The sequence below is a fragment of the Crocodylus porosus genome, unplaced genomic scaffold (assembly GCF_001723895.1).
Source record: "Crocodylus porosus isolate Cpor-Errol unplaced genomic scaffold, CroPor_comp1, whole genome shotgun sequence".
Classification (NCBI taxonomy): Eukaryota; Metazoa; Chordata; order Crocodylia; family Crocodylidae; genus Crocodylus; species Crocodylus porosus.
The window spans coordinates 58,220,844-58,244,937 of NW_017728950.1; the positions used below are offsets into that span (position 1 = coordinate 58,220,844).

Consider the following 24,094-nt stretch of genomic DNA (forward strand, 5'->3'; position numbering starts at 1 on the left):
CTTCTAAACTTTTCTTCATTTAACACTTGTTGGTCTTAAAATCTTTATAATCAAAGCCAATTTTTCCCTTAGGCCTTGTACACTTGTTGATTTGCTTGAAGTGTAATTGATAGTATTTTTTCTAAGGAAATAAGTTGTCCTAGTATAAAGAATGGTAGTTTGTATAGTTATATCTACTTGAAGCTAGAATATTTAGACCTGCATCTCTGAAAAAAAGGAAGTGACAAGCTGGATAAGTTTATTTCTTCACACTTGTTAAAAGAGTAAGCTGATCTTCCTATACATTTTCTTTTTCACTCTTCTCTTATTGCTAAACAAATTGAAGTAACACCTTCCTAGAAGAAAGTACCTTAAAATGGAACAGTTCAAACTAGCTCTCAATTTATCCAATGCTTAGATTAGAAAGCAGAAGAATCTGTAACATTAAAAATCCTAAATACAGACATTTAAGCAATTCAATATCTTGGTGAATAATGTAGCATCAAGAGTTCTGCAAAAAATTTTGCCAGAAGCCAATAGAGCAACAAGTACCTGTGATAACGAAAGTAGGATAAAAGTGCTAAACAGAATTATAAATGATAAAATTACAACCAATCACAGCTACTCTAAGGGTGGGAACATAGGTATGCTATGAGCCTATACAAAAGAGGAATGTTTCAAAAGGGCATCAGCTGGTACATTCTTATTGTTAGGTGGGAAAGAATTGAGAACAATTGAAATGCAAGACTACAGTTCCAACTTCTTTATCCAAGTTTAAAGTTGGAGCAGGGGTTTGCTGTGTTTGAATTGTTCTCAGCTCTTTCCCACATCCTTTTGCCCAACCAATTTCAGGAAAAGCTTTTACTTTATTTTAAAAAGAAAAGGAACTTTAGAAAGGAGAGTAGAAATCACTTATCACATGGTTTCATATTCTACAATATCTGCTTACTCCTGGTAGGAAATATATGGGATATAAAATACCTAGTGTTGCAGTCCACTTGAGCATGTTGAATTAACCTGAGAGAATGAAAATTTTAGGCTAAGGTGCATTAAGGCAGTGGTGTCTAACTTTCTGGCCTCATGGGTGGGATGAGTAGTGCAGTCAGTCTGTGGGCCAGATCCTTCATGGGGTCAGTTTATCGATGTGATCCAGCATGCCAATCCAACCCCAGCTACCTGGATCTGGCTATGTCCTGACCTAACCCCATACTCCCGGATCTAGCCACATAGAAAGCTATATTTTCTGGCCCGTGGGGCTCCCTGCTGGTGCAGAAATTTGGCAGTAGGTGAGAGACGAATGACACTGCCACTGCTCCCTGGCCACAAAATTTGGATCCTTGGGAAGCCCCGCAGGCCAGATGCCATGGCATCGTGGGATAGGGGTTTGAACACTGCTGCATTAAAGGCATTATTGACACCTTTGTCTTTCCTCTTTCTGTAACTGTAGTTTGTTTTGCCTGGTTTTGTTTTTTTACGTCAGGGCTAATTTGACTGAGGAATACAAGAAAGGCTAGAGTGGATGTTCTTAGGGACCCTTTTGGACAAATGGTAGCCTGCGAAAGCAGGGCTGGACTTGATGGTCTGAATAAGTTCCTTCTGGTCCTACGTTCTTGTTACATTTATCTAAGGATCATAAAAAACGAATGCTGTAGATCAGAGTTTTGCAAACTTTTTCTTATTGCATACTCCCTTCCAGATTTACTAGTTGCCCTTGAGCCCCTACCAGCATGTATTTTAACCCCTTAAATGCCAATTACTGTTATTATAATGAAAATTAAACCCACCATTACACAATTTCCCAGACATGTCTTGTGTACCCCCAGGAGTATGTATACCACAGTTTGGGAACCCCTACTGTAGATTAAGGATTATTCAAATCACTCCGAGTAACTTTCAGCAACAGCTAAGTCAAATGTGTAGTTTATTATAGTTTGTCCATAAAGAATATTAGGTGCGTACATGGAATTAGGCTGAATCGTAAAGAGAATCAGGTTGTATCCTTAGTTGACTGATTCAGCCTCATGGCGAATAAGGTGGTGGCAAGGGTTCTGCAGAAATTTTGTCATAAGCTGGTGGAGCATCAGGTACCTGTGATAATGACAGGGTGAAAGTGCTAAACAGAATGAATTAATTGATTTATAGGCAAACCACATTAAATATGACACACAATGATCTTTTAGCCAGCTTCCTCATCTGCTTACAGGATTTCATATCATAAGTACTACTATAGATATAAAACAGCAAAATTTTCTTGATTGTGACTTTAAAGGGGATGGGGAAGGAAAGGAAGTTTAGTCTTGCCCAGCATGCATTCTGATTTTGTGACAGGGTTTACTTTGTCAAACCCACTGCAATTCAAGAGTAGCATTCAGTACTGGAAGAAATAGACAATTTTAATGAAAATATTTTATGTACATCAGGTTGTTTGCAATAAAATAATTTGATCTTGCTACATGTAAGGCCCTAACGTATCGTGTATTGACTGTATGTTGTTACATGATCATTCTTTACCCTTTTTCTCAACATTTTTAAATCTTGTAATTTAATATGGTATACTTAACCGTTCACATTAACTTGGACTGATTTTATGATTCATGCCTTGTAGTGACTCCAGAAGCTAAATACCTGAGTTCATGCTATTGTAAATAGCTTACATGTGGATTTTGGTGTTTCAAGCACCTAAAAAACGCACTCCGTCACATTATAGATCCACTTGGAATTCATAAAAATACTAGACTAGTTCAGAGGAAGGACCTGATTGTGACATGTAACTATAATTACGCAGTTAATAGGTCACAAAGAAATGATCATGCAACAACTAAATTAAAATTGGAAACTGGTTGAGGAGGAAAAGAGTATTTTTTTTAAAAAAGACAATCTCTTATAGATTTCACAAATCACTTTCTCTTTTAGAATTACACAAGAGGCTACTACTCCTCTTAATAAATCACACCAGGGTGGGAAAGCTTCAACCTGTGTAATCCAAACCTGGTGAAGAAGCCATCGCCAGAAAGGAAGAGTGCTGTATCAGTTGTTTATAATAGATCTCGTTGGCTCATGGTCATGTTACTAATTATTGTAGGAAAAGAAACCTTGGATTTTAACTTACCACAGAGTTAAAGTTGCTATACTGTTGTAAGGGCCCTTTGGAATCCAGCAGGGCACGTCCGCTTGCAGAGGTTCTTAAAATACTAACACCAGAGCTTTTACTCTGAAAGCCAGTGAAAAGAGATGGAGGAGTGAGAGAACTAGACACCTTGAGTACATGCATTAATGAAATACTTTGTGTGGAGGTCAATTTATAATGCATACAAGAATGTGGGACTAAAGCCAAAGATAATGCCAGCAGGAACTGTGAAAGCTGCTTGATCTCTGCTAAGGCAAGTACACTTTCACAGAAACCCAATCATGAACTGTGCAAAAGTGGAAAACATGTTGTTTGAACTTCTACCCTTTTCTAATTTCCACATTCTTTGCTGCTGGATCTCTTTCTTCAGCAATCTCCCCCCACCCCACTCTTCTCAGATTATCCCTTCCTCTCGCCTGTATCCTTCCTCAGACTTGTAGTCTTCTCTTTCCCTTTCCCTCTTCCGGTTTCTCCCTCAGCAAAGCGCATTAATTGTAATGACAGTAAAAAATCAAACAAAACAAAGTGGTGAGCTACAAAAAGAAGAAATAAGTTTGTGCTCTTTTCTGTGATGTATAAAAGCCTGAAAGAGGTTTGGTTCTGAATTGTACTTTATAAATTCAGGTTCTGTGCACTCTGGAAGAAGCTAGACATTATAGTGGAGAACTAATAGGATTTTGTCATCACAAGCATCTCTGATTAACTGAAATGATTTTTTTTTTAATTCAGAATCTTTGTGGCGAGGCCGGGACAGAGCCCTGGGCCCAGCCAATTCCAATTAAAGAATCAAGGCAATTCACCTCCTGAGGCACCAGGGAAACCTGTGCTAGCTGCAGTAAGCCTGGATTATTGCCTTGGCCCCAGCTGGTCTTAGTGGGTCTTAGGCACTCAGAGACAATCACCTGACAGATAGGTGATGTCGTAGAGCTGGGTTCCTAGGAAGCCAGGAGTCAGGGTTATCCAGAAGTCAGAACCAGAATCAAGAGTCAAAACCAGAGATCTGATAAGTGCGGATCCTGGTTTTCACTGATAAAAAATTGCAAATTCTCTGTTAAAACCCCCCAAATCCATGATTAAAATATTAGGCCCTCCACAGCCCTGCTGGTGCTCCTTTTTACGCCCCCCCACTGCCTTCCCACAGTCCTGCTGGAGGGAGCCCCCTGCCAGGGCTACAGGGTCTTGGCCCCGGGTCCACAGCCCCCTACTTCTCACAGGAGGCCACAGCTGCTCTAGCAGAGTGGAGCCTGGATCCCGTCCTGCTGCCTGCCTGCTGTGGGCTCAGGCGGGGGAGGCCAGCTCCCCACTGCTGCACACGCTACCCAGGGATCTGAGCACAGGGTGCGCTGCATGCTCAGGTGGGAAGGGGCAGCTCCCTGGCATTGTGTGCACTCCCCAGGGGACTGTGGAGGCCTCAAGGTAGGGCAACAGGGCAGAAGCTTGAGCAGGCAGCCTGCCCCCACCCCTGCCCCCTCCACATATCTCAGGGTCACAGGTCCCCTCTGCCTCTCGGGATTGTGTGCAGTGCTGAGGAGCCAGCCCACACTCCAGACAAGCTGCCTACAGCCCCATCCTACTCCCCATTAGGGCTCTGCAGCCACACATTGCAGCCCCAGGCTCCAAGCTCCACACACTGCTTGTCTGGGCAGCTGTTACAGCCTCATCCCTGCCCAGCTACTCCCCTCCCTCCCTATGGGAACTCAATACCCTTCCCCCACCTACTTACCTGCGAGAGTTGCTCTCCAGGCTGCCTGGGGTCAAGTGCATGTACATGCACATGGCACCTCTTGCCTGACTGCCCTCCCCCTGCTCCCTCCCAGCTCTCTGCAAGATGGAACTGTGCCAGCCTGCAGGGAGCACATTGCAAAACTGCAAAATCCATGGGCTGCTCCAGTGAGAAATCTGCATTTGCCTCCAGTAAAAGGTAAAATACACGGTTTTCTCCGTTTTTCCGTGGGAAACAGAAAACCCAGATCCCTGCTGATAAGTGAAACAAGGAAGTACTTAAGTCTTTGTTCCCACACAGTACTGTGAGCTGGAGCAGGTGGGGCCTGTTGCATGTAGCCTCAGGGACTTGGCTACCCCGATTGCGCCACTAGAAGAGGGTGGCCAGGTCACTGCAAGTGGTGCCTGTTCCCCTGATTCTGAGTGGGTCGACTGGGTCCAGGACTGTCCTGGTCTTATTACACTTCTTATCTGTTTGGTAGTACTCGTTTAGTTAAATTATTTTGGCAAAAAGCTCCTCCTGGTAAGCTCCCAGAACTGTTGTCCCTTTCAAATAAGAGACAATAGAACCTGCAAGATAAGCTTTGAAATATCCAGGAGGTGGAAAAACAGGGAAGACTGAATTTTATTCCTGATATTTGTAAGGCCACTGGCAAATCAGTGTTGCTCAGTGGAAACAGTCACACCACGTGACCTGCTTCACGTTACAGAGCAAGCTACCCAGGAGGGAAAAATGTGTCCTGGCTGCTTGTTTTGCTAAAATTTGCCAGCAAGGGAGCTGGAGGGCTGCTGACATCTAGCACCTTCTGATGTCCTGCTAAGTGGCTCTTAACTCTCCATGGATAAAGAAGCAGCTCTTCTGACCCTTGCTCAGGGAAGGGGAGAGCTGTGAGAAGGGGAGGGAAGCAGGAGCAGTAAGGCTAAAAGACTCCCAGAACACCTTATGAGGTGCTTCTGTATGTGTGCTTTTCCCATCTTTTCCCCACCAGCAGCAAACAAATTCCCACCCCTCTCCCCGATTAATGTTGTGTATAAGTAACACACTTCATATGAGTATTTGTTCACACTCTGCTTCTTGCAGGGAAGAGGTACTAATGGCTCCTTGAAGAACCAGCCTTCAGAACTGCTTGGAAAAAGAGGAGGGGCAATGAGGCATGACTTAAGGACCTGCTTAATTTGCAGTTTCACAGATTTCAAGGAAACTGAAACAACAAGAAAATCAACAACAAAAGTGCTGGCTGCCCTTGCTGCTGGTTGTTGCCAGGAAGCGAAGGTGCCAGCTAGTAGGGTGGCATGAAGGGCAGCAGACAAGATAGTGGCTGCCCCCTTGTCCCTCTTCCCGCCCCCCCTGGAGCTATTCAGTGGCAAGGGGCAGGCTGCTGCAAAATGTCCATGGAATTAGAACTTTACGCTGCTGTCAACCCATGAACACTGGTAAGTCCCCACATGATTTAGATAGACCTCTGGTCATGATAAACGGTGAGGCGTCTTGGGGCACCAGAGTTCTTCCTAAGTCAGAGTCCCATTGTAGGAAAGGATGGGGGCAGAGAGAACAGTGTACCCAGGTATGCTGGAGGACCTTGCCAAACACTGACAACTAGTGGCACAACTAGAGCAGGGCAACTGTGCCAGGTGCTGACTTTGGTGAAGGAGGCAGGGGCAGGACCAGAAACAAAGACAAATGAGCAAACACACACAAAAAAAGGCCGTTGGATTGTGATCCTGTTCACAGTCTTGCCAATGGCAACCACAAAATACTGCTGTCCCTGTGTCCTGGGTACCTGCTCTTGTCACTTTGCTGCTGCTCTCACCCTGTGTGTGACATGCCATATTTTGAACTAAAGCTTGATGGAACATTTTTCAAGCAACAGTTTTGTGGCTGATTGGACATTCTTATCATGCACTAATTACTTTGCGTGTGTAGCATGTCTAAATTTATCATGCAATTAACCAATTAATTGCACCATAAATACAATCTATGTCAGGATCCTTAGAATAAAAAAACGGGGAGGGGAGGCGGGGGGGGGAACAAATTTTAAAAAAAGGGAATGAGGGAAGAAGCCAAACTTTTCAGGCCTTTGTTGTACATCCAAAAAAGCGAAAGCAGGGCACAACCTTGTGATTAGGCCTGTGAGAAGCGGCTAGTATTTGCTTCGGATTTGGCTAATTTGAGGGACAGTGATTCAATTCGGTGATTTGAATCACTGTCCCAAATCGATTCATCCGAATCCGATTTGGACATTTGGCTGGTGCTGAATCTCTGAAAGTCCGAATCATCCAGGCCAGGCCCATTTCCCCTTTCCACCCCCACAGCGATGGCTGCCCTGCCCACCCCAGCTCCTAGCACTTGGGGGGAGGGGGGGAGCCCTGGTTCACCAGGTGCTGCTGTGGGGGCGGGCAATCCCTGCTGCCCCATGCTGCATGAGGGACTCTACCTCTTAACTCTTGTGACAGGGAGAGAGGGAAGGTTGAGAAAATTGGGAATGGACAGTCATAATCCTAATGGCAGAGATCTGAGAAGTCCCCACCACCATCCCCCATCTCACTCCAGAGTCATCCTCTACTCTTCTTGTGCCTCCTAACTAGAAATCTTGAAATGTTCCAGCTGGGAGTTGGGGCTAGGTGGGAGGAGGACCACCACAGGGGCTGTAAGTATGTCCCCCAGCTTTTGAAATGTTTCTAAACATTTCAAAAGTTGCTTCTGTGTGAAGCCTCTCTCTCTGTTTTCTCTCCCTCCTTCATTGGCCCCATAACCTTCTTAAGGCAGGGACTGTCTCAATTTATTGTGTTTACCTAGTGCCTAACACAATAGTAGTCCTGGTCTTCATGGGCACTGTGATGCTGCAGATAATTAGTATGAACCATGGTGCCCTAGCCCATGAGCTGCCACACTTACCCAAAGACTTTTGTAACCACTGCGCTTCCGGTAATACCAGCAGCCAATGATCAGTAACACTGCAAGAACCACAACAAAGATTCCAATGCCCACTGCCCTGTTGCAAAAAGAAAATTATGTAATACATTTGCTTATGCAAAAATATAGCACAACTAATTGCAGCATTATCCTTTACCAAAAATGTCAACAGGCTTAGGTAATAACACAAAGGGGTCCACTGTGCCCTTTAAGAAATTAAATAATGAACAGGTTGAATTCCTAAACAGTTGATGCTTACAATATGCAGGGAATCCTGAAATGGTTGAATTGCATATAGTGAACTTCAAGAATAAAAACAGCTATTGAACAGAAGCCTCTGTTTATGAATGAGACCCCCCCCCCCAGTGGTTTGGAGCAGTCATTTGGGGGGTTTCAGAACATGTATGCAACTAAATGATTGTCTTCAGTTTCAAGTCATCCATCTCTGGCTCTGGCCAATCCTCCGGTTAACTGAGCAGCTAAATTCCCAACCAAAAGGCATGACTCTTTCAAAGCCTGGTAAAATACAACCATCACTTCAAACGACACTGATCACCAGAGCTCTCTTGTTAGAGCACTCCACTCATGTAGACAGCATTGCCAAAGTAGAAAAACTGTGAAATAAATGCCTCACTTGTGGAGACGCATCTTATTTATTTTTAGTTGAATCCTCCAGGTAAAGAACTTGGCATTGCACACCCAGCTCACATCCTGTTATAGCAAATGCCAGAGAGTGGTTACTAGATCTATAAAACAGTGCCCAGTCTCAAACTGAAGGCAAAAGGAGTAAACTTGCTTATGCAACTTCTTAACTTGTTTCATGTTTCATACCATGCTAGGCACAATAATGATGGCATTTGGACAGGTGGGAATTTAGGTCACATTGTGGCTTCGAGAGTATGGCCTCATCAGTATGTGCTTGCAATCAGGAGGGTGTTCCTGGTTCCATACAGATGGGCTTTGTCCCCTTAGTTTGTCCCCTTTGCCGCCCCCAGCCTATACAAACTGTCAGCCACTCAGCATTCCTATCTGAAAGGCTCCCAAAGGCCCTGTAGAATCTATCTTCTTCAGCCACTTAACATCAATGGCGCTGCTTCAGTTGCAGTGAGGTCCAGAGGAATCATTCCTGTCACACTAGCTACAATTGACTCAGTGTCAGAGGTGATTGCTGAGAGCCCCTCAGCCAATCCAAACAGTAGATCAGAAGCCGGATTAGGTTCCTGCAACCTCCTTTATTGGCTTTGCTCCCTTGGCTCTCAGACATTCCTCACAACCAATAATAATCCTCGACCAAAACAGCCTTTGGCTTTTCTCCAGGCAAAGGCAAATTTTGGCCTTTAACTCAGGCCCTTCCTAGAAGCAAGGTCCTCTGGGTTCAGCCTGCCTGCTAGCCCCAAACTGCTTCTTCTCCAGCTCAAGTTAACTGGGAGCTACCAGTTAACCATCCACAGCTGGGCTCTTCCACCAGGCTTATCTACCCCACTTTAAAGGCATAGACCGCCCTATTACAGTGTTGTTACATTTGCTGCTTATATAAACCCCAGTCAGAATACATCTATATAGGACAGCACACCTCCACCTAGAGATATCTGGACTAGCTTCGGAGACTCTGCGTGAGTTCTTTGTTCCCCATTCTACTAACGCTGCCCTTCCCTTCAAGAGATAAATGGAAGATATTTTTCTCCTTTTCTCTTTTTTTCCATTGCTAAGAAGTCTAAAGCAGAAGTGAACAGAGTGTATAGGAAGCAGAACAAGCCAGCCTTATGTTTGAGCTACTTCTTTGTCGAGACATTTAGCCAAGAACTTTAAGCACCTTGGAGGCAGCAAGGCTGACCATCTCTGCAACTCTCCCCTTTCCCAGTGCTGCTGGGTCATGCCAGAATCAAGTCAAGGGCTGAAATGGCTCTGCTGGTGTGCGGAACGCTCTGCTCAGGTGAGCCCTACTTTCTTCTTCCTTCCATTACCAGTAGTTCTTTTTCCTGGGGACTTCCTTCTCCATTTAAGCTCACACGACAAATGCCCCCTTATTATCCCCTGCGTGTGGCCAGGTGTTAGCCTCTCTCTCCCCACAGGGCCTGAGAAGATTTTCCCAGACAATGGCACTCAAACACATTGGGCTGCTCCACAGGGGCTGTCGCCTTTGTTCTATTCCTGGTCTCTTAATGAGGCTGCATCACTCTACTGACACTCTTTTCTGCCCAGATGCTACCAAGTGTAAAGTGAGTCTGGCCTGCTGGGTAGAGCCTATAGCAGGGGTGGGCAAAGTGGCAGATCCAGCCAGCAGCTAGACTCCATTTCCCAGCAGCCCCTGCCCACATGGCTGGGGTTGCCATGGAGACTGGCCCCAGGTGTTTGGCTGGGCTGGGGGATCTTGTGGCGAGAGCAGCTTGGTCTGGGGCCAGGGCAGAGCCGTAATCTGCAGCTTGCACACTCTGGGCAGGGGTGCGTAGGCAGTGGATCATGGCTCTGTCCATGCAGTGACAGCTCATAGCTCATTTCAGCAGCGACAGCCTGGTCCAGAGCAAGGGTAGAGTCATGATTTGATGCCTGTGCACCCTTGCTTGGGGTGTGCAAGCTGCTGATCGTGGCTCTACCCTGGCCCTGACCAAGCTGCCTTTGCTGCAAGATCCCAATGGCTCTGGAGCAGCCCCCTGCCCTGCCGCGTACCCTGCCAGGACAGCTGGGGCTGGTCTCCATGGTAACCCCAGCCTTGAGCTATCACAGTGCAATCTGTGGTTAGGGTCTCCATGGAGATTGGCCCCAGCCATGCAGGCAGGAGTCCACTGCTGGCCAGAGCCAGGCCATGGGCCAGACTTTGCATTCCTATCTGAAAGGCCCCCAAAGGGCCTGTAGAATCTATTTTCTTCAGCCACTTAACATCAATGGCACTGCTTTGGTTGTGGTGAGGTCCATAGGAATAATTTCTGTCACACTAGCTACTTGGTGTCAAGAGGTGATTGCTGAGTCCAAATTAACTGACTTTCCTGTTCAGGGGACCTATCTGTCTGCAGAGGACCTTGGAATAATCATGGGAAAACATGAGTGTTGCAGCTTATGGTAAAGGTCACCAGACCTGGACTCTGATGAATCCAGGTCAAAAGCATGTTCCGCAGCTGCAAACCCAGGATGAGGCTGTCATCTTGAGCACTTCGAAAATTCCCTAGTGCCAAAATTTGAGCTCAACAGCAGGTTAGTCTCTGAGTGTAGGGTAGTCTTGGCATAAATACTATTTATGACTTTATGGATCAAAACAATGTCTTTCCACCCAGCCGCATGCCCTGCCAGCACTGCAGGGGCTAATAACCATGGAAATCCTGGCCCACACTATCATGCTCTGCTGCTCCTGGAGTCTCCCTGGAAACCAGCTATAGCAACACGGGCAGGGGCTGCTGGAAAATGGAGTCTGGCTGCTAGTCGGATCCACCATTTTGCCCACTCTAGGGTTAGATCATGTCCCCTTTGAAGTACTTATAAAACAAATGTGAATGAAATGTGGAACTGAAGGTCAGAACTTTTTTTGAAGATGATGGACTCACTTTTTGTCTACTCTTTAATCCCCTAGCAAGTCTATTTTAGATTCTGCCAAAAAAGAACTTGATTTAATTGTCATTTTTTTCTTGTGATGATGACTACAAAATAGACTAAATGTACTTCTCCCAAACCAAGCAATTGTATTTCATTTACCAAGAAAATCCTACTTTGTAAAATTCTGTTCCCAGGACAAAGGAAATTCACCCAATTGATTCACTTTTGAGCTGTCTTTCAGCAGCCACAGCACATATGAATCTGAATGTAAAGTTATTTTCACCAGCATAGATGCAACTATATGTTTTGTTTTATTTTATACTTACTCTTCTACGTCAAGATAGGAATATCCCTTCCCTCTGCTAAAGATGCCATCTGGTTGGCCTGCTCCTTTGGGCATTTTGTAAGATTGGTCTGGGTCACACCTACAGGGCAGAAACATAGTGCAGGTTAGTGCAAGAAGTACATTTCCCCATTTCCCCTAAGGCACAAAGTGTTATCTGCAAAAAGAGGTTTTGGTGCTTTTTTTTTAAGAAAAAATTCTTGACGAGAACAAAGTACACAGGTTCATATTCAAGTATCAGTAGGTGCATCTATACATGAGATTAATGCCACACCATAAACTCAGAAGCACTTTGAGCCAAAACAAAGTGTTCCTGGGCACAGCATCCACACATGCAGCCAGGAGAGAAACAATTTGAGCCAGGGTGGGCTGGTCAGCAATTTATGTCCCCAGTCACTATCTATACATACATTTCAGCACACTTTGCTTTAAGACAATACTGTCCCTGGCAGTACTTTCTTATGGCCAAGTTAGTTTACTGTGCTGTACCACCGGCTTACATGTAGACTGTGATGCTTTACTGTAGAGCTAATTAGTCAACTCTTGCAGTAAAGCACATGTGTAGGTGCACCCAGTTACTGTGCCCAACTTAGAGCTTATGCCAAAACAGCTCCGCTAACATCAATTGAGCTACTATAATTTTGCACTTGTTCTCTTTAGATGCAAAACTTTTACAGACATGGGAAGGGAAGTCTCTCAAGAATAAGCAAGGTTTTTCTGTTTCAACCCAAAGTGTGTCTACTGCATTTTCAAAGTATCCATGAGGACAACCGGGGGTGGGGGGAAGAAATCCATTTCTTGACCCATTCATATTCTCACAAATTTAATTTAATTAGAAGGTTGGTTTTAAGACAGAAACAATTTAGAGATCAGGAATCCCCTATTAATGTAATTCAGCTTGTGGGAGGTGGGGAAACATTTTGGAAAGAATGAGAATATTTTAGTTGCAGATGTAAAATTTATATCAGTAGCTTCTTTGCTGTAGTAAACTGTCACAGTTCTATTGACTTCAACAGAACTTGCATCAGTTTACAACTGCAGAAAATCTTCATTTACACGCACTCAGTTCTTACAAGAAGTTTCAATTATGTTTCAATTGCCATTACTTTACTGCCCTCAGGGAATGCACCATCCAAATAAAATCAGTTTGAATACTTCAAATCTAATTTATTTGATGTAACCAGGGAAAATACGTAAGTAAACACTTTTGTCATAGATAAGTAGCACACCATCAAATCTTTCTGTATATTCCTAAAATAATTTACCCCTCAATTTCATTTAAGAAAAAATATGACCCTACCAGAAAGAAACTAGATCATCAGTTAGACCTAATGGAATAACTGTTTTAAAATTCAGAAACAGCCAGTCTTCTGAAACTTAGTGTTTGAAATACACATGGAAATTCTAGTAGAATAATAAATATACCAACCTTACCTTCTTTACAGTCCTGCACTCTGCATGCCCAGCTGAAGGCATATACAGTATTCTTCTCTTTTGCTTAATCTTTATTTTGATCTCTACTCCCATGACTATCACGAGTTTAAATTCCTTATGGTGCTGCCTTTGATTGTTTTAATTAGCGTGAAAGAGTTGAAGCAAATAGACAGTCTTTCTTTTTCCTCTTCTTCACCTCAGCCCCCATTCTTCTGACTAACCCATTCCAAGAGTCGCATCTTTTCCACATGAGCACATACCCAACATGGGGCCGTTCCTTTTTGGCCTATTTACTGAAATCAATGCAATTCCTAACGTGGACACACTTATGCTTATTTCATGTTAGTTTAATTTATGGTGTAGGGCTGATCTAAACCCAGTTTTTGAAACAGTTTAATGAAGGCTTTGTCTATCCAGAATCTTTGTACTACTATACTATCTGTTTAGAAGGCAACAGAATTAAAATGGTTCAGCCCCTTTCACAGATGTTCTTATATTGGAACAGAAGTGCCTTGCATCAGTGTAGTTCATTCCAAGCAAGCAGGGTCATGTGTTCTAGCAAAAAGGGGAAAAAAAGGCACTAAAGTCATAAGTTAATTCCTACAAACTGATTTGGTTAGCACATGATTCTGGAAAGCAGGACAGCATTTATTCTGCTGTACATTTTCCTGTTTTTTATGCCTAACCAGACAATATGGTGGTAACGCATCTGAGCTTTGCTTAGCTTACAATGTTCTCCTGTGTTAGCATCGGAGATGCAATGGATTTTCCTAATGTAGATAACAAAGGTGTTAGAGCCTATAGGACTATTTCTGGAAAGCATCCTTCTTCTGGGCAGACATTTGATATTGGATTGGTTCTGCTCCCAGTTTGGACAGGACATGTTTAACCATTTGCATTAGTTCAGCTGACTTCCACCTTCAGGCACCCCAGTGGGACCTGAGAAGCAGAAACTCTCTTATCTAGGGTCGTGAAAATACAAAATGGAGGAGGTTGCACAATAACCAGGAGTGGAGTTCATCCCATTTGAAATCTTTTCATATTATTTAATTATCTGATTGTCCAGTGAGTCTTTTGCATTACACAAATTGAACCATTATGGGAACTTCAAATATGAAAAGGGCTGCTAATTTAGGTATTAGATGTGCATGGAACCATAAGGAGATGCTATAAAGTTTGCTAGGGGGTGTAGTCTCAGAGCAGTCTGTCTATGGCCCCAGAGACATGCATTCGAGCCCTGTTCTAGAGTTGTATCAAAGGTGGCCTGCTCACTCAACACCGTTGTAAATGGGAATAGGGTTGTTTGGGCTGAGGGGTCAAAAGCAGATGGCTGTGATATTAATCACACCACTCCCTTGTGTGTTGCTGGCTACAGAAATTGGTGTGCCTCAACCACACTAGCCTTATGAGCCATCTGAACATGTGGGCTGCTTGAAGAGCTCTAAATACCTCTGAAGAACTCCAAATAGCAAGCATGAGATGTGCACAACCAAAGAAGTGCTTAACAATGGTCAACGATAAAAAATGTTTTTGATGTACTTCCTTGTGAAGCGCTTTCTGGAATGTTAGTAAGCTCCAGCAGAATCATAAAAAATTAGGGATGGAAGGAACCTCAGGAGGTCTAGTCCAATCCCCTGCTCAAAGCAGGACCATTCCTAACTATATCATTCCAGCCAGGGCTTTGTCAAGCCGGGCCTTAAAAATCTCCAAGGATGAAGACTCCACCCCTCTCTAGGTAGCCCATTTCAGTGCTTCTCCACTCTCCTAGTGAGAGAGTTTTTCCTAATATCCAACCTAAATCCCCCTTGCTGCAACTTGAGACCATTGCTCTTTGTTCTATTATCTGTCGCCACTGAGAACAGTTTAGCTCCATCCTCTTTGAAACCAGCCTTCAGATAGATAGAAGCTGCTATCAAATCCCCCCTCAGTCTTCTGTTCTGAAGACTAAATAAGTCCAGTTCCCTCAGCTTCTCCTCATAAGTCATGTGCCCCAGCCCCCTAAACATTTTTGTTGCCCTCCATTAGACTCTAACTTCTCCATATCATTCTTATAGTGGGGGGCCCAAAACTGGACACAGTACTCCGGATGTGGCCTCACCAGTGTAGAATAGAGCAGAATAATTACTTCCCTTGATCTGCTGGCAATGCTTCTACTAATGCAGCATAATATGCCATTAGGCTTCTTGGCGACAAGTGCATACTGTCTAATATTATAAAAGCCTTTGTCTGTCCATAACGCTTTATTCACACTCTGATTGGTTGTCTGAAGTAACCAATCAGGGTATGAGTGTTTGGACAGGAGCTGGCTGCCACCATGACAGTGGCAACAGAGAGGGGGGCGAGGCCCTGCAGCCTGAGGTGACAGTGGCGAGGGGTGGGGCAGGCCCTGGCTCTGGCCCAAAGTGGCAGAGGGGAGGGGGGAAATGGACCCAGGGGAGGGGGGAAACAGCCCAAAGCAGCAGGGGGAGGGGAGGAGCGGACCTGGACCTGGACCTGGCCCAAAGCGACGAGGGGGGGAGCTGGGGAGTGGCCCTGGCTGGTGGGGTAGGGCACAGATGCAGGCCTCTGTCCCCACCTGTCATTCTTGATGGCCAGTTTGCTAGTTGACTCATATCCAGCTTATTGTCCTCTGTAACCCCCAGTTCCTTTTCTGCAAAGCTGCTGCTTAGCCAGTTGGTCCCAAACTTGTAGCAGTGCATGGGATTCTTCTGTCCTAAGTGCAGGACTTTGCACTTGTCCTTGTTGAACCTCATGAAATTTGTTTTGGCCCAATCCTTCAATTTGTCTAAGTCACTCGAAATAATCCTTGCCCTACTCTCCAGTATATCCAGTACACCCCCCTCTCCCGCCACTTGGTTTCATCCACAGACTTGCTTAGGGTGCAGTCCATCCCATCTAAAAGATTGTTAATGAAGATATAGAACAAAACCATCCCAGGAACCAACTTCTTGGCACTCCACTTGATACTGGCTGCCCACTAACTTTGAGCCATTGATCACTACCCATTGAGCCTGACAATCTAGCCAGCTTTGTATTTATCCAACCCATACTTCCTTAACTTGCTTGCAAGGATATTGTAGAAGACCATATCAAAAGCCTTAATAAAGTCCAGGTATATCATGTGCACTGCTTTTTGCACATCTGCAGAGCCAGGTGTCGTATCATAGAAGTCAATCATGTTGGTTAGGCATGATCTGCCCTTGGTGAATCCATGCTGACTGTTCCTAGTCACCTTCTCCTCCTACTGCTAGGAAATGGAGTCCTTGAGGACCTGCTCGATGATTTTTCCAGTGACTGATGTGGTGCTGACTGTTCTGTAGTTCCCTGAATCCTCCTCCTTCCCTTTCTTAAAGATGTTCACTATATTTGAACTTTTCCAATCGACCAGCATCTCTTCCACTTGCCACAAATTTTCAAAGATAATGGCCAGCGGCTTTTCAATTACATCAGCCAACTCTCTCAACACCCTTGGATGCACTGCATGTGGCCCAGTGGACTTGTACATATCTAGCTTTTCTAAATAGTCCCTAACCTGTTCTTTCAGCACCTGCTCCCCAAACTGTGCTGGCAGGTGCTGTAGTCTGGAAGCTGACCTTGCATGTGAAGACTAAATGAGACGGGGCTGCTCAGTTCTCTGGTTTCCCTGCTCAGTGCTGGTTTCCTCCTTAATTTTTGCTACAATACTGCCCTAGGTCCCTAGCAGATTAGTAAAGCTTCAAGTTTATTTTTAACTAGAGAAAAATGTGTGTTATTTTCTGTGATGATGCACCCCACCATCCAGACATTTTCAGAATTCTAGTTCTGCCCATGCCTGCCTCCTATCCTTATATAACTCTGAAAATTTCCTTTCATGTTGTATCATCATGTGCCTTCAGCAAAGATAAGTGCAAAGTCCTGCACTTGGGATGGAATAACTGCATGCACGAATACAGACTGAGGAATGACTGGCTAGGCTGCAATACTACTGAAAAGGAACCAAGGTTTACAGAGGATGATAAACTGGATACGAGTTGACAGAGGGTTCTTATTGCAAAAAAGGCCAATAATATACTGGGTTTCTTTAATAAAAGTAGTATTTTCAAATTAAGGGAAGTGTTGTATCTAGAGCAAGGGCAGGCAATTATTTCGGGTGAAGGGCTGCTTTCCCAGTTTTGGCAGGCTGTTGAGGGTTTCATGGGTATCCCTGCCCCTTGACAGGTGCCCTGCCCCCTGGTCACCATCTTGGGACCAATGTCCCAGGGCCAGCACCGGTGGGGCCCAAAGCAAGGTGCAGACTGGTAGGGGTCTATGGAGCTGGGCTGGGCTGCACCAGCAGGGAGAGTGGGGAGCTGGCCTGGCTTCATAGAGCCCCTGCCAGCTGGAACAACATGCTCCTGCCACCCTGCTCTGAGCCCCACCAGCACTGATCCTAGGGCACCGGTGCAGGCCTTGTGCTCCCCCTGAGTCCCCACCAACTTACACCCAGTGCCTCCCAGCCCTGCGGTATGGTGGGGCGGGGGGAGGCAACGCACAGCCCTAACCCCCTACGTGCCAGCAGGGAAGAAGCTCATGCAGAACACAGGAAAAAGCGGCCCCTTGCTCACCCCATGGCTGGTGCTCCCTACTGCAGGCACTCGCAGCCCATGCAGGGCTGTCTGGAGCAGACACAGAAAGTCCCAGGCAGGCTGTGAGTGGCTGCAGCGTGGGGCAGTGGCCACACGGCAAGTGAGGAGCTGCTCTTCCCCATGTTCAGCACCAGTTTGTACAAGGTGGTGGTGAGTGCAGGGGGATGGAAAGCAGCCCCTTGCCTGCCCCATGCCTCCACGCTGCAGCCACTCACAGCTGGCCTGGGGCTGCCTGTGCCTGCTCCGGACAGCTCTGCAGGCTGCAAGTGCCTGCAGCAGGGAGCGCTGGCCATGGGGCAGGTGAGGGGCTGCTTTTCTCTGTACAGGGAAGGAGCCTGGGGAAAAGCTGAGCATGGGGGGGAAAGTGGCCCCTCCCCTGCCCATGGCCAGCACTCCCTGCTGCAGCCGCTCGCAGCCCACACGGCTGTTCAGAGCAGGTACAGGCAGCCCCTTGCAGGCTGCGAGCAGCTGCAGCATAGGGTGCCAGACACAGGGTGGGGAAGGGGCCGCTTCTCCCCTCCTCCCGCACTCCTTCCCTGGCCAGGGTTCCCCCCACCCTTCTTCCCATCCCACTTACCTGCAGTTCCGGCTGGTGCAGGGGAGCCATGTACTCCCAGGTCAGAAGCCCTGGCTGGGGCTTCCGGGTGGGGCCGGGTGTGCCCCACTGTTGTTGGAGCCCACTGGGCTTCCCCTGGGTCCATTTTTGACAGGAACCAAGGGCAGAGAAATATTAATTTTCTACATTTTTTAGGGACCCTACTGGCTGGATAGAATGGCCTCACAGGCCGGATCCAGCCCATGAGCTGTATTTTGCCCATCCCTGGTCTAGAAGTACACTGATACATTGGTCTGATATTGGATTGGCACTGATATAAAGAAAATTTTCTGTATCGGATATTGGCCCAATGCGGCTGATAATTTGTCCAATAAATGCCCATGCATACATGCAGCTGCAGCGCAGCACATAGGCAGTGAGGAGCAGAGCTGGCAGTGCTGAGTGCTGTGTGCACCTGGTAAGTCTGGTGTGGTGAAAGGGGAAGAGGAAGAAGTGGGGGCTGGGGAGGCAGATCAAGGCCCATGCAGTGAGGGAGGGTGTGAGGTTGGGCCTGGGACTAGGGCTGCCCAGCCGGGGCCAGGGCAGGTGCAGGATGGAGGCGGAGCTCATCGGGGGGCACAGGAAGGGGCGGGTGGTTCTTGCTGCTGCACATGGCTTGTCCGGTGCTCCCACTGTTGCTCATGCCTCTCGTCCAGGAGGCCATGGGGGCATGTGCCCCCAGATCAGAGTGGGATGGGGCAGGCAGGGTCTGGGCTCTTCTCAGCAGAGCAGATCCAGGGGCACATGCCTCCGCCCCCATGCCCTCCTGGACAAGCGGCAGGAGCCACCAGATGAGCCATGTGCAGCAGCGGGAGCCACCCCCTCTCCTCCCTTCCCTTCCCGCACCCCCCCCAGATGAGCTGCACTTCTGTCTGGTCCCGGCCCTGGCCCGGAGCTGCAGCCTGCCCCACACTATGCAGATCTGTGGGACACAGCCTCCTCACCACCCAGATGAGCCACTTGCAGCTCTGTCCTGCGCCCCTCCCCACCCCGGCTGGTCAGCACCTGCCCCAGCCCCATTCCTTCCCTCACTGCATGGGCCTTGATGTGAATACCCATTCCACCATACCAGACTTACCCGCTGGACATATCACTTCAAACTGAAGAGCTGCATATCAGAAATCAGATCAGTATCAGCCGATATGCCTCCTTAAAAATCGGCCCAATCTGTATCAGCCCAAAAAATCTCTGTTGGTGCCCCCCTAGGTATGTCCAGTTTTGGATCTCACACTTCAGGAAAGATATGGAAAGAGTCCAGCACAAGGCAACAAAATGATTAGGTGCCTCTGAAGTAAGACTTACAAGACAGGCTGAATGAACTAGGATTATTTTGCCTGGAAAAGGGAAAACTGAGGTGGATTTGAAAACAGTCTTCAAATACCTGAAGTGTAATTATAGAGACTGTGGAGATCTGCATTTACTGTGGCTGTAGGGGACAGATCGAGGAGCAATGGCCTCAACTTCAGCAGGGGAAATTTAGGCTGAAGATTAGGAGAAACTTTTTGACTGAGAGTGGTCAGACGTTGGAATAGGTTATGTAGATAAATTGTGGAATCTTCATGCTTGGAAACTTTCAGAAGTAGGTTAGATAGACACTTGGCTGCATAGGCAACACGTGGGGGGGGGTTCCCCTCTGTAACTGGCCCTCACCGGCTGGGGAGTGGGGAGGTCTGCCCAGTACCCCCTCTGAGAAGCATTGGCAGCACTTCCAGTTTTTCCGGTGGCACTTCCAGTTTGCTGCTGGCACTTCCAGGGCCATCGATCAGCTGCTGGGAGACTCTCTGCCCCCCCCGCACTGGTGATTGGCTTCTGGGGGACCCCCCCCTTCCTGGTTGTCAGCGATTGGTGTAGGGGGACTCCCCCTCCCCTCCAGTCAGCAATCAGCCGCTGGTGCCACCCCAGAGGCAGGAGGCACCAGTTGCCCATGGTGGGCTAGAATGGTTTAGTCAGGGATGATCCTGCCTTGAGTAGTAACCTGGGCTAGAAAAGCTTGTGAAGCCACTTCCATCATATGATCGTATGATCCTACACTTGAACAAATGCTTCAGAGCTGGAAGGGAACACTAAATAAATAACATATTTGTCTCTTCTTCATCAGTGCTTGTAGTCCAGCATTCATGGATGACTCATGAGACAAAACAAGAGTGTCTTGCTTTGGGCAGTGAAAGAAAAATATTTCAACTGATTAAATATTTTGTCTTGCAGTGGGCTTCTGTTAATAGCAGTAAGTGGAGGAAAATGTCATCCTGGGTCTATGACTAATGCCTCATGATGGGACAGTTAAGTTGAATAGCTGATACAGTGAAATATACAATACGGTTGAATAGCTGATACAGTGAAATACCCTGATTCTAATCTCATTTGGATGTTGTAATACTTGTCCATACCTTTTGAGTTTAATTGTCATTCCTAAATGCACCTATAAGAGAGATCAAAGGACACACCCCACAAGTGACTTGTTTCTAAAGACATTCTGTTAGCTGGGAGATTTGCTGCTGTGTTTCTTAAGTGGTAGATCATCTTTCTGGGGAAAAAAGGAGAAACATTCTAAAATTTAAAAAAAAGTTGGACTTTCTTTAACAGCAGCCTCTGGCAAAGCAGTGTGAGACTTGGCTGACTCTTAGCTCTCCATAAGTACACAATGAATGCTTTTTTGTGATTGAAAACAGTATCCCTGGCCATTTAACAGTGCCAATTAGATTTATGTTATGGATGATGTCATTTCTTCTTTGTACATTGAGGTCCTGTGAGTTCTTAGTATTTTTGTTTTTTGATGTTTGAAGTCCCCAGGATAAAAAAGAATGTTTAGTAACTTGCAAAATGTTTAGTGCCCCCTATTAGGTACTGAGTATGTTCGACAAGCAATAATTTTAAGTGTGAGCTCTAAGCATGCAGAATGTCTCAGAAGTTACTCGACATCTTGCAAGGTCAAGCTGTTAGTGACACAAAGCTCATTTACCATTAATCTGGAGGAGTTCTATTGTTCCTAGAAAATAAAAGAATGGATTGTCTGGTATGATGAGCCAGCTCTTTTGGGCACAAAGGGACAAGAAAAGCAACTGAATGTCTCCAGTGCAAGGGAATCTTTCAATAGCAGTAGAGTTATCTTTTCAGGTGTGGTTTCCAGAACAGGATAGAGGAGCGCTGTAGCTGGAATGCAGAAAGCTGCAGCAATCCCTGTTAACAGGAAACCCCAGCCCTGTAACTGGGAAGGGAGGGTTTGGGGAAGGGGCAGCATGAGGTGCTGGGGGAAGGGTCCCAGTGACTTAACCTGGTTGGGGAGCCATAGAACTGGCCTCCCTTGTGTTTTAAGATCATAGGCAACCTCCAATGGAGGCTTTGTTTCAGCAAGGCATGGCAGGAAAGTGAACACAGGGGGAGAGGATTATAAGAGAGACCAGGGAAGTAGCAGACTAGCCCACAAGCAAGGCCCTTGTAGCCACCCTTCAGGTGAGTCCCATCGCAATTCCCAAGAATGAATAGAGCTCCCTGGAAGCCAAACAGTAGCAAGCAAAGATAGCTAATCATCATCACAGGGTGGAACTCAGGCCTTTACTGATGAGGACTGATACAATTCTGGTGCTTTTGCTGTACTGAAGACACTTCACATAAAGTTTCTATTTCTCATGTCCCTGTTTATATAACCAAATGCCTTGCCCAGTGTTTGTAGAATTTAGTGCATGGAGGTAGTTTAATTAGTTGATGCTTAGTCCAGCAAGACAAGTTATGCTTGTAGGTTAGGCAAAACAACTGAATTGTGTGATGAAGGGTATTTTGCTTATTTTATGGAAGGTGTGAATCTGCTTTTGCTGACTGAGGTTTGCATGCTGGTGTCTGATTCTATCTGCAGATGCCTCCAGCTGATCAGGTCATATCACTGGCAAGGACTACATTTTCTGCATATGGCTACCAGGAGGGTACAGCCCTTTCTCTCCAGTGTATACTGTTCTATCATAATATATGTCTTTGTCATTTGAGAGTAGATTCTTGCAATGTTCAGTAAATGGGACTGTATAATTCAACCAGAAGCTGAAGCTGGTGTGGAATGTAGAAGGCCCCTTATTAATGCTGTCAGCTTGTGGTACAGATTGGTATAATCTGCACTGGCTGTCTATTGGCTTCAGCATAAAATGTAAGGATTGTTTCTGACCAATAAAGCCATAAATAGTTTAGAATTTATGGTCAGGAATTTAGAATTCCTGCAAAAATAATCGAGGTTTCCAAATATTCTCCACTGTTTATTTTGAGGAAATGAAGACCTTTAAAATATTTTGTTGTGAAAAAACAGAGGGAGAGGAAGAGACCAGGTGTAGTCACCTGTAGCCACTAACCAAGTGGTTAGGATATCACCTGTCTGTCTGCTGTTCTGGGATGGGTCTTCCTAATTCTCTCATGTTGGAACATTGGGTTAAGGAATGGGTTTAAGTCATGCTTGCGCCCTCTCCATATTCTGGGACTCTCTATGGGCGTGCTTGTTGCCAAGGGGTGCCTTGAGTCTAAAAAGGTTGAGAACCACTGTGCTACACTGACTCTTATGTAGAAGGGGCACCAGAAAGCCTAGAGTCGATTAAATGCAACAGCAATCAAATATGATAATATATCTATTTTGAAACTTAAAATATGAAACCTCTGCCTCAAAACTTTCATGCTTCTCATGTATAAATTATTCCAGGTTTTGTTTTTCCTTCTTTTGTTCTTAATCATAAAAGACATGCTAGTTATGGATAGGGACCTAACTAAACTGAGGTGAGACAAAGGGTTTTTTGCAGTCCACTCTGTGTGCAGAATCAATTTTGCAGGCATTTCATGGTGGCCCTGCCCCTTGGTGCTGATTGGCAGAGAGGCCCCAGGGGGAGGAAACATGACAAAGCAGCTGCCATCTTGATTGCTGGCTGTCCCCTTGGCACTGATTGATGGAGAAGCTCCACTGGGGGGAAGAGGGAGGAGAGGGCAGCTGACAGCTTGTCTGCTGCCCTTTGTGCTGCCTTTCCAGCAGTGAGGACCACTGGCTCCCACTGGGGAGCCAGCATTTTATTTTTATTAAGTTTTTTGTTGTTGTTGTTGATTTTGTGGACAATTCCAGATATCGAGGTTTCCATGAAATCCACGAAACCACAAATTAAATAGGTCCCAAGTTATATTCTACTTTACTCTCAGGCCCCTCTAGTAGCAAAGAAAAATACTGCACAAGGAAGTAGCTGTTTTCTCACCTTGCTCTGCTTCTGTATTGGGATACACCAGGTGAATGCATTTGAAAGTGTCACAGTCCAAGTCCAGCTTCACCCAGTAAATTGCAGTTTTTTACTCAGTGTGACTGTAGTTGTGCTTGCCAGATGAATATTGTATATCATTCAGCTACAGTGAAGATTCTGAATAGGTATCTGTGAAATAAAAAACAAAGTCAAGCATGTGGAAGCCTGGGAATGCACTATTTTTAATTAGGATATTTGTAGTTATTGTTCACAGACCTGATTTCCATCTCTGCAGCCTACCGTCCACCACAAGTCTGATCCTGTGCATAAAACAGGAAAGCTTCTGTTGCAAAAACAGGCCTGTAGCATAGTACTAAGACCATCTTAGGAGCTTATTATGGACAGGAGTTCTGTTCAAATTTGGTAATTGTTGTTGAGGTAAAGTAGATTGGCTCCTTAGCACTGTAGTTGAGTAGTAGTTAGAAGACTTCTTTTGGACTGTACAGAAAGAGGTGCTAGACAGAGTGTGGTGTTATTTGCTGTGAATGGGGTTTAGAGTGAATGGATTCTGCATGTAGATATTGACCTTACACAGAGTTAATAAATCAATATAGAAGTCAGGTAGTTGAGATTTCCATGGTGCACCAAAACTAAAATCA

At 45.8% G+C, this 24,094-nt stretch overlaps 1 protein-coding gene across 2 annotated transcripts; it reads right to left on the bottom strand.

Moving 5' to 3' along the window:
• Nucleotides 1-1,883: 1,883 nt before the first annotated feature.
• MLANA (melan-A) lies at nucleotides 1,884-23,621 on the bottom strand. Of its 2 annotated transcripts, none has more exons than XM_019555424.1 (5): nucleotides 23,454-23,621; nucleotides 11,594-11,692; nucleotides 7,725-7,821; nucleotides 3,089-3,190; nucleotides 1,884-2,067 (listed from the first exon to the last, which is right to left on the bottom strand). In XM_019555424.1, the coding sequence occupies exons 1-5, from the start codon at nucleotides 23,492-23,494 to the stop codon at nucleotides 1,999-2,001; spliced, it is 408 nt and encodes a 135-aa protein (XP_019410969.1). In that variant the 5' UTR covers nucleotides 23,495-23,621; the 3' UTR covers nucleotides 1,884-1,998. The 2 variants fall into 2 exon arrangements, with proteins under 2 accessions (XP_019410969.1, XP_019410968.1); XM_019555423.1 differs by lacking the exon at nucleotides 23,454-23,621 and adding an exon at nucleotides 13,040-13,152.
• Between the last annotated feature and the right edge of the window lie 473 nt (nucleotides 23,622-24,094).

Bases quoted from the DNA above. Each gene is read 5' to 3' on its own strand.
- MLANA (XM_019555423.1), bottom strand. From the start codon at position 13,137: ATGGGAGTAGAGATCAAAATAAAGATTAAGCAAAAGAGAAGAATACTG. The intron at 7,822-11,593 runs GTAAGTATAAAA...TTTTTGCAACAG, and splicing joins TCCTATCTTGACGTAGAAGA to GGCAGTGGGCATTGGAATCT. The intron at 2,068-3,088 runs GTAAGTTAAAAT...TCATTATCACAG, and splicing joins ATAGCAACTTTAACTCTGTG to GTACCTGATGCTCCACCAGC.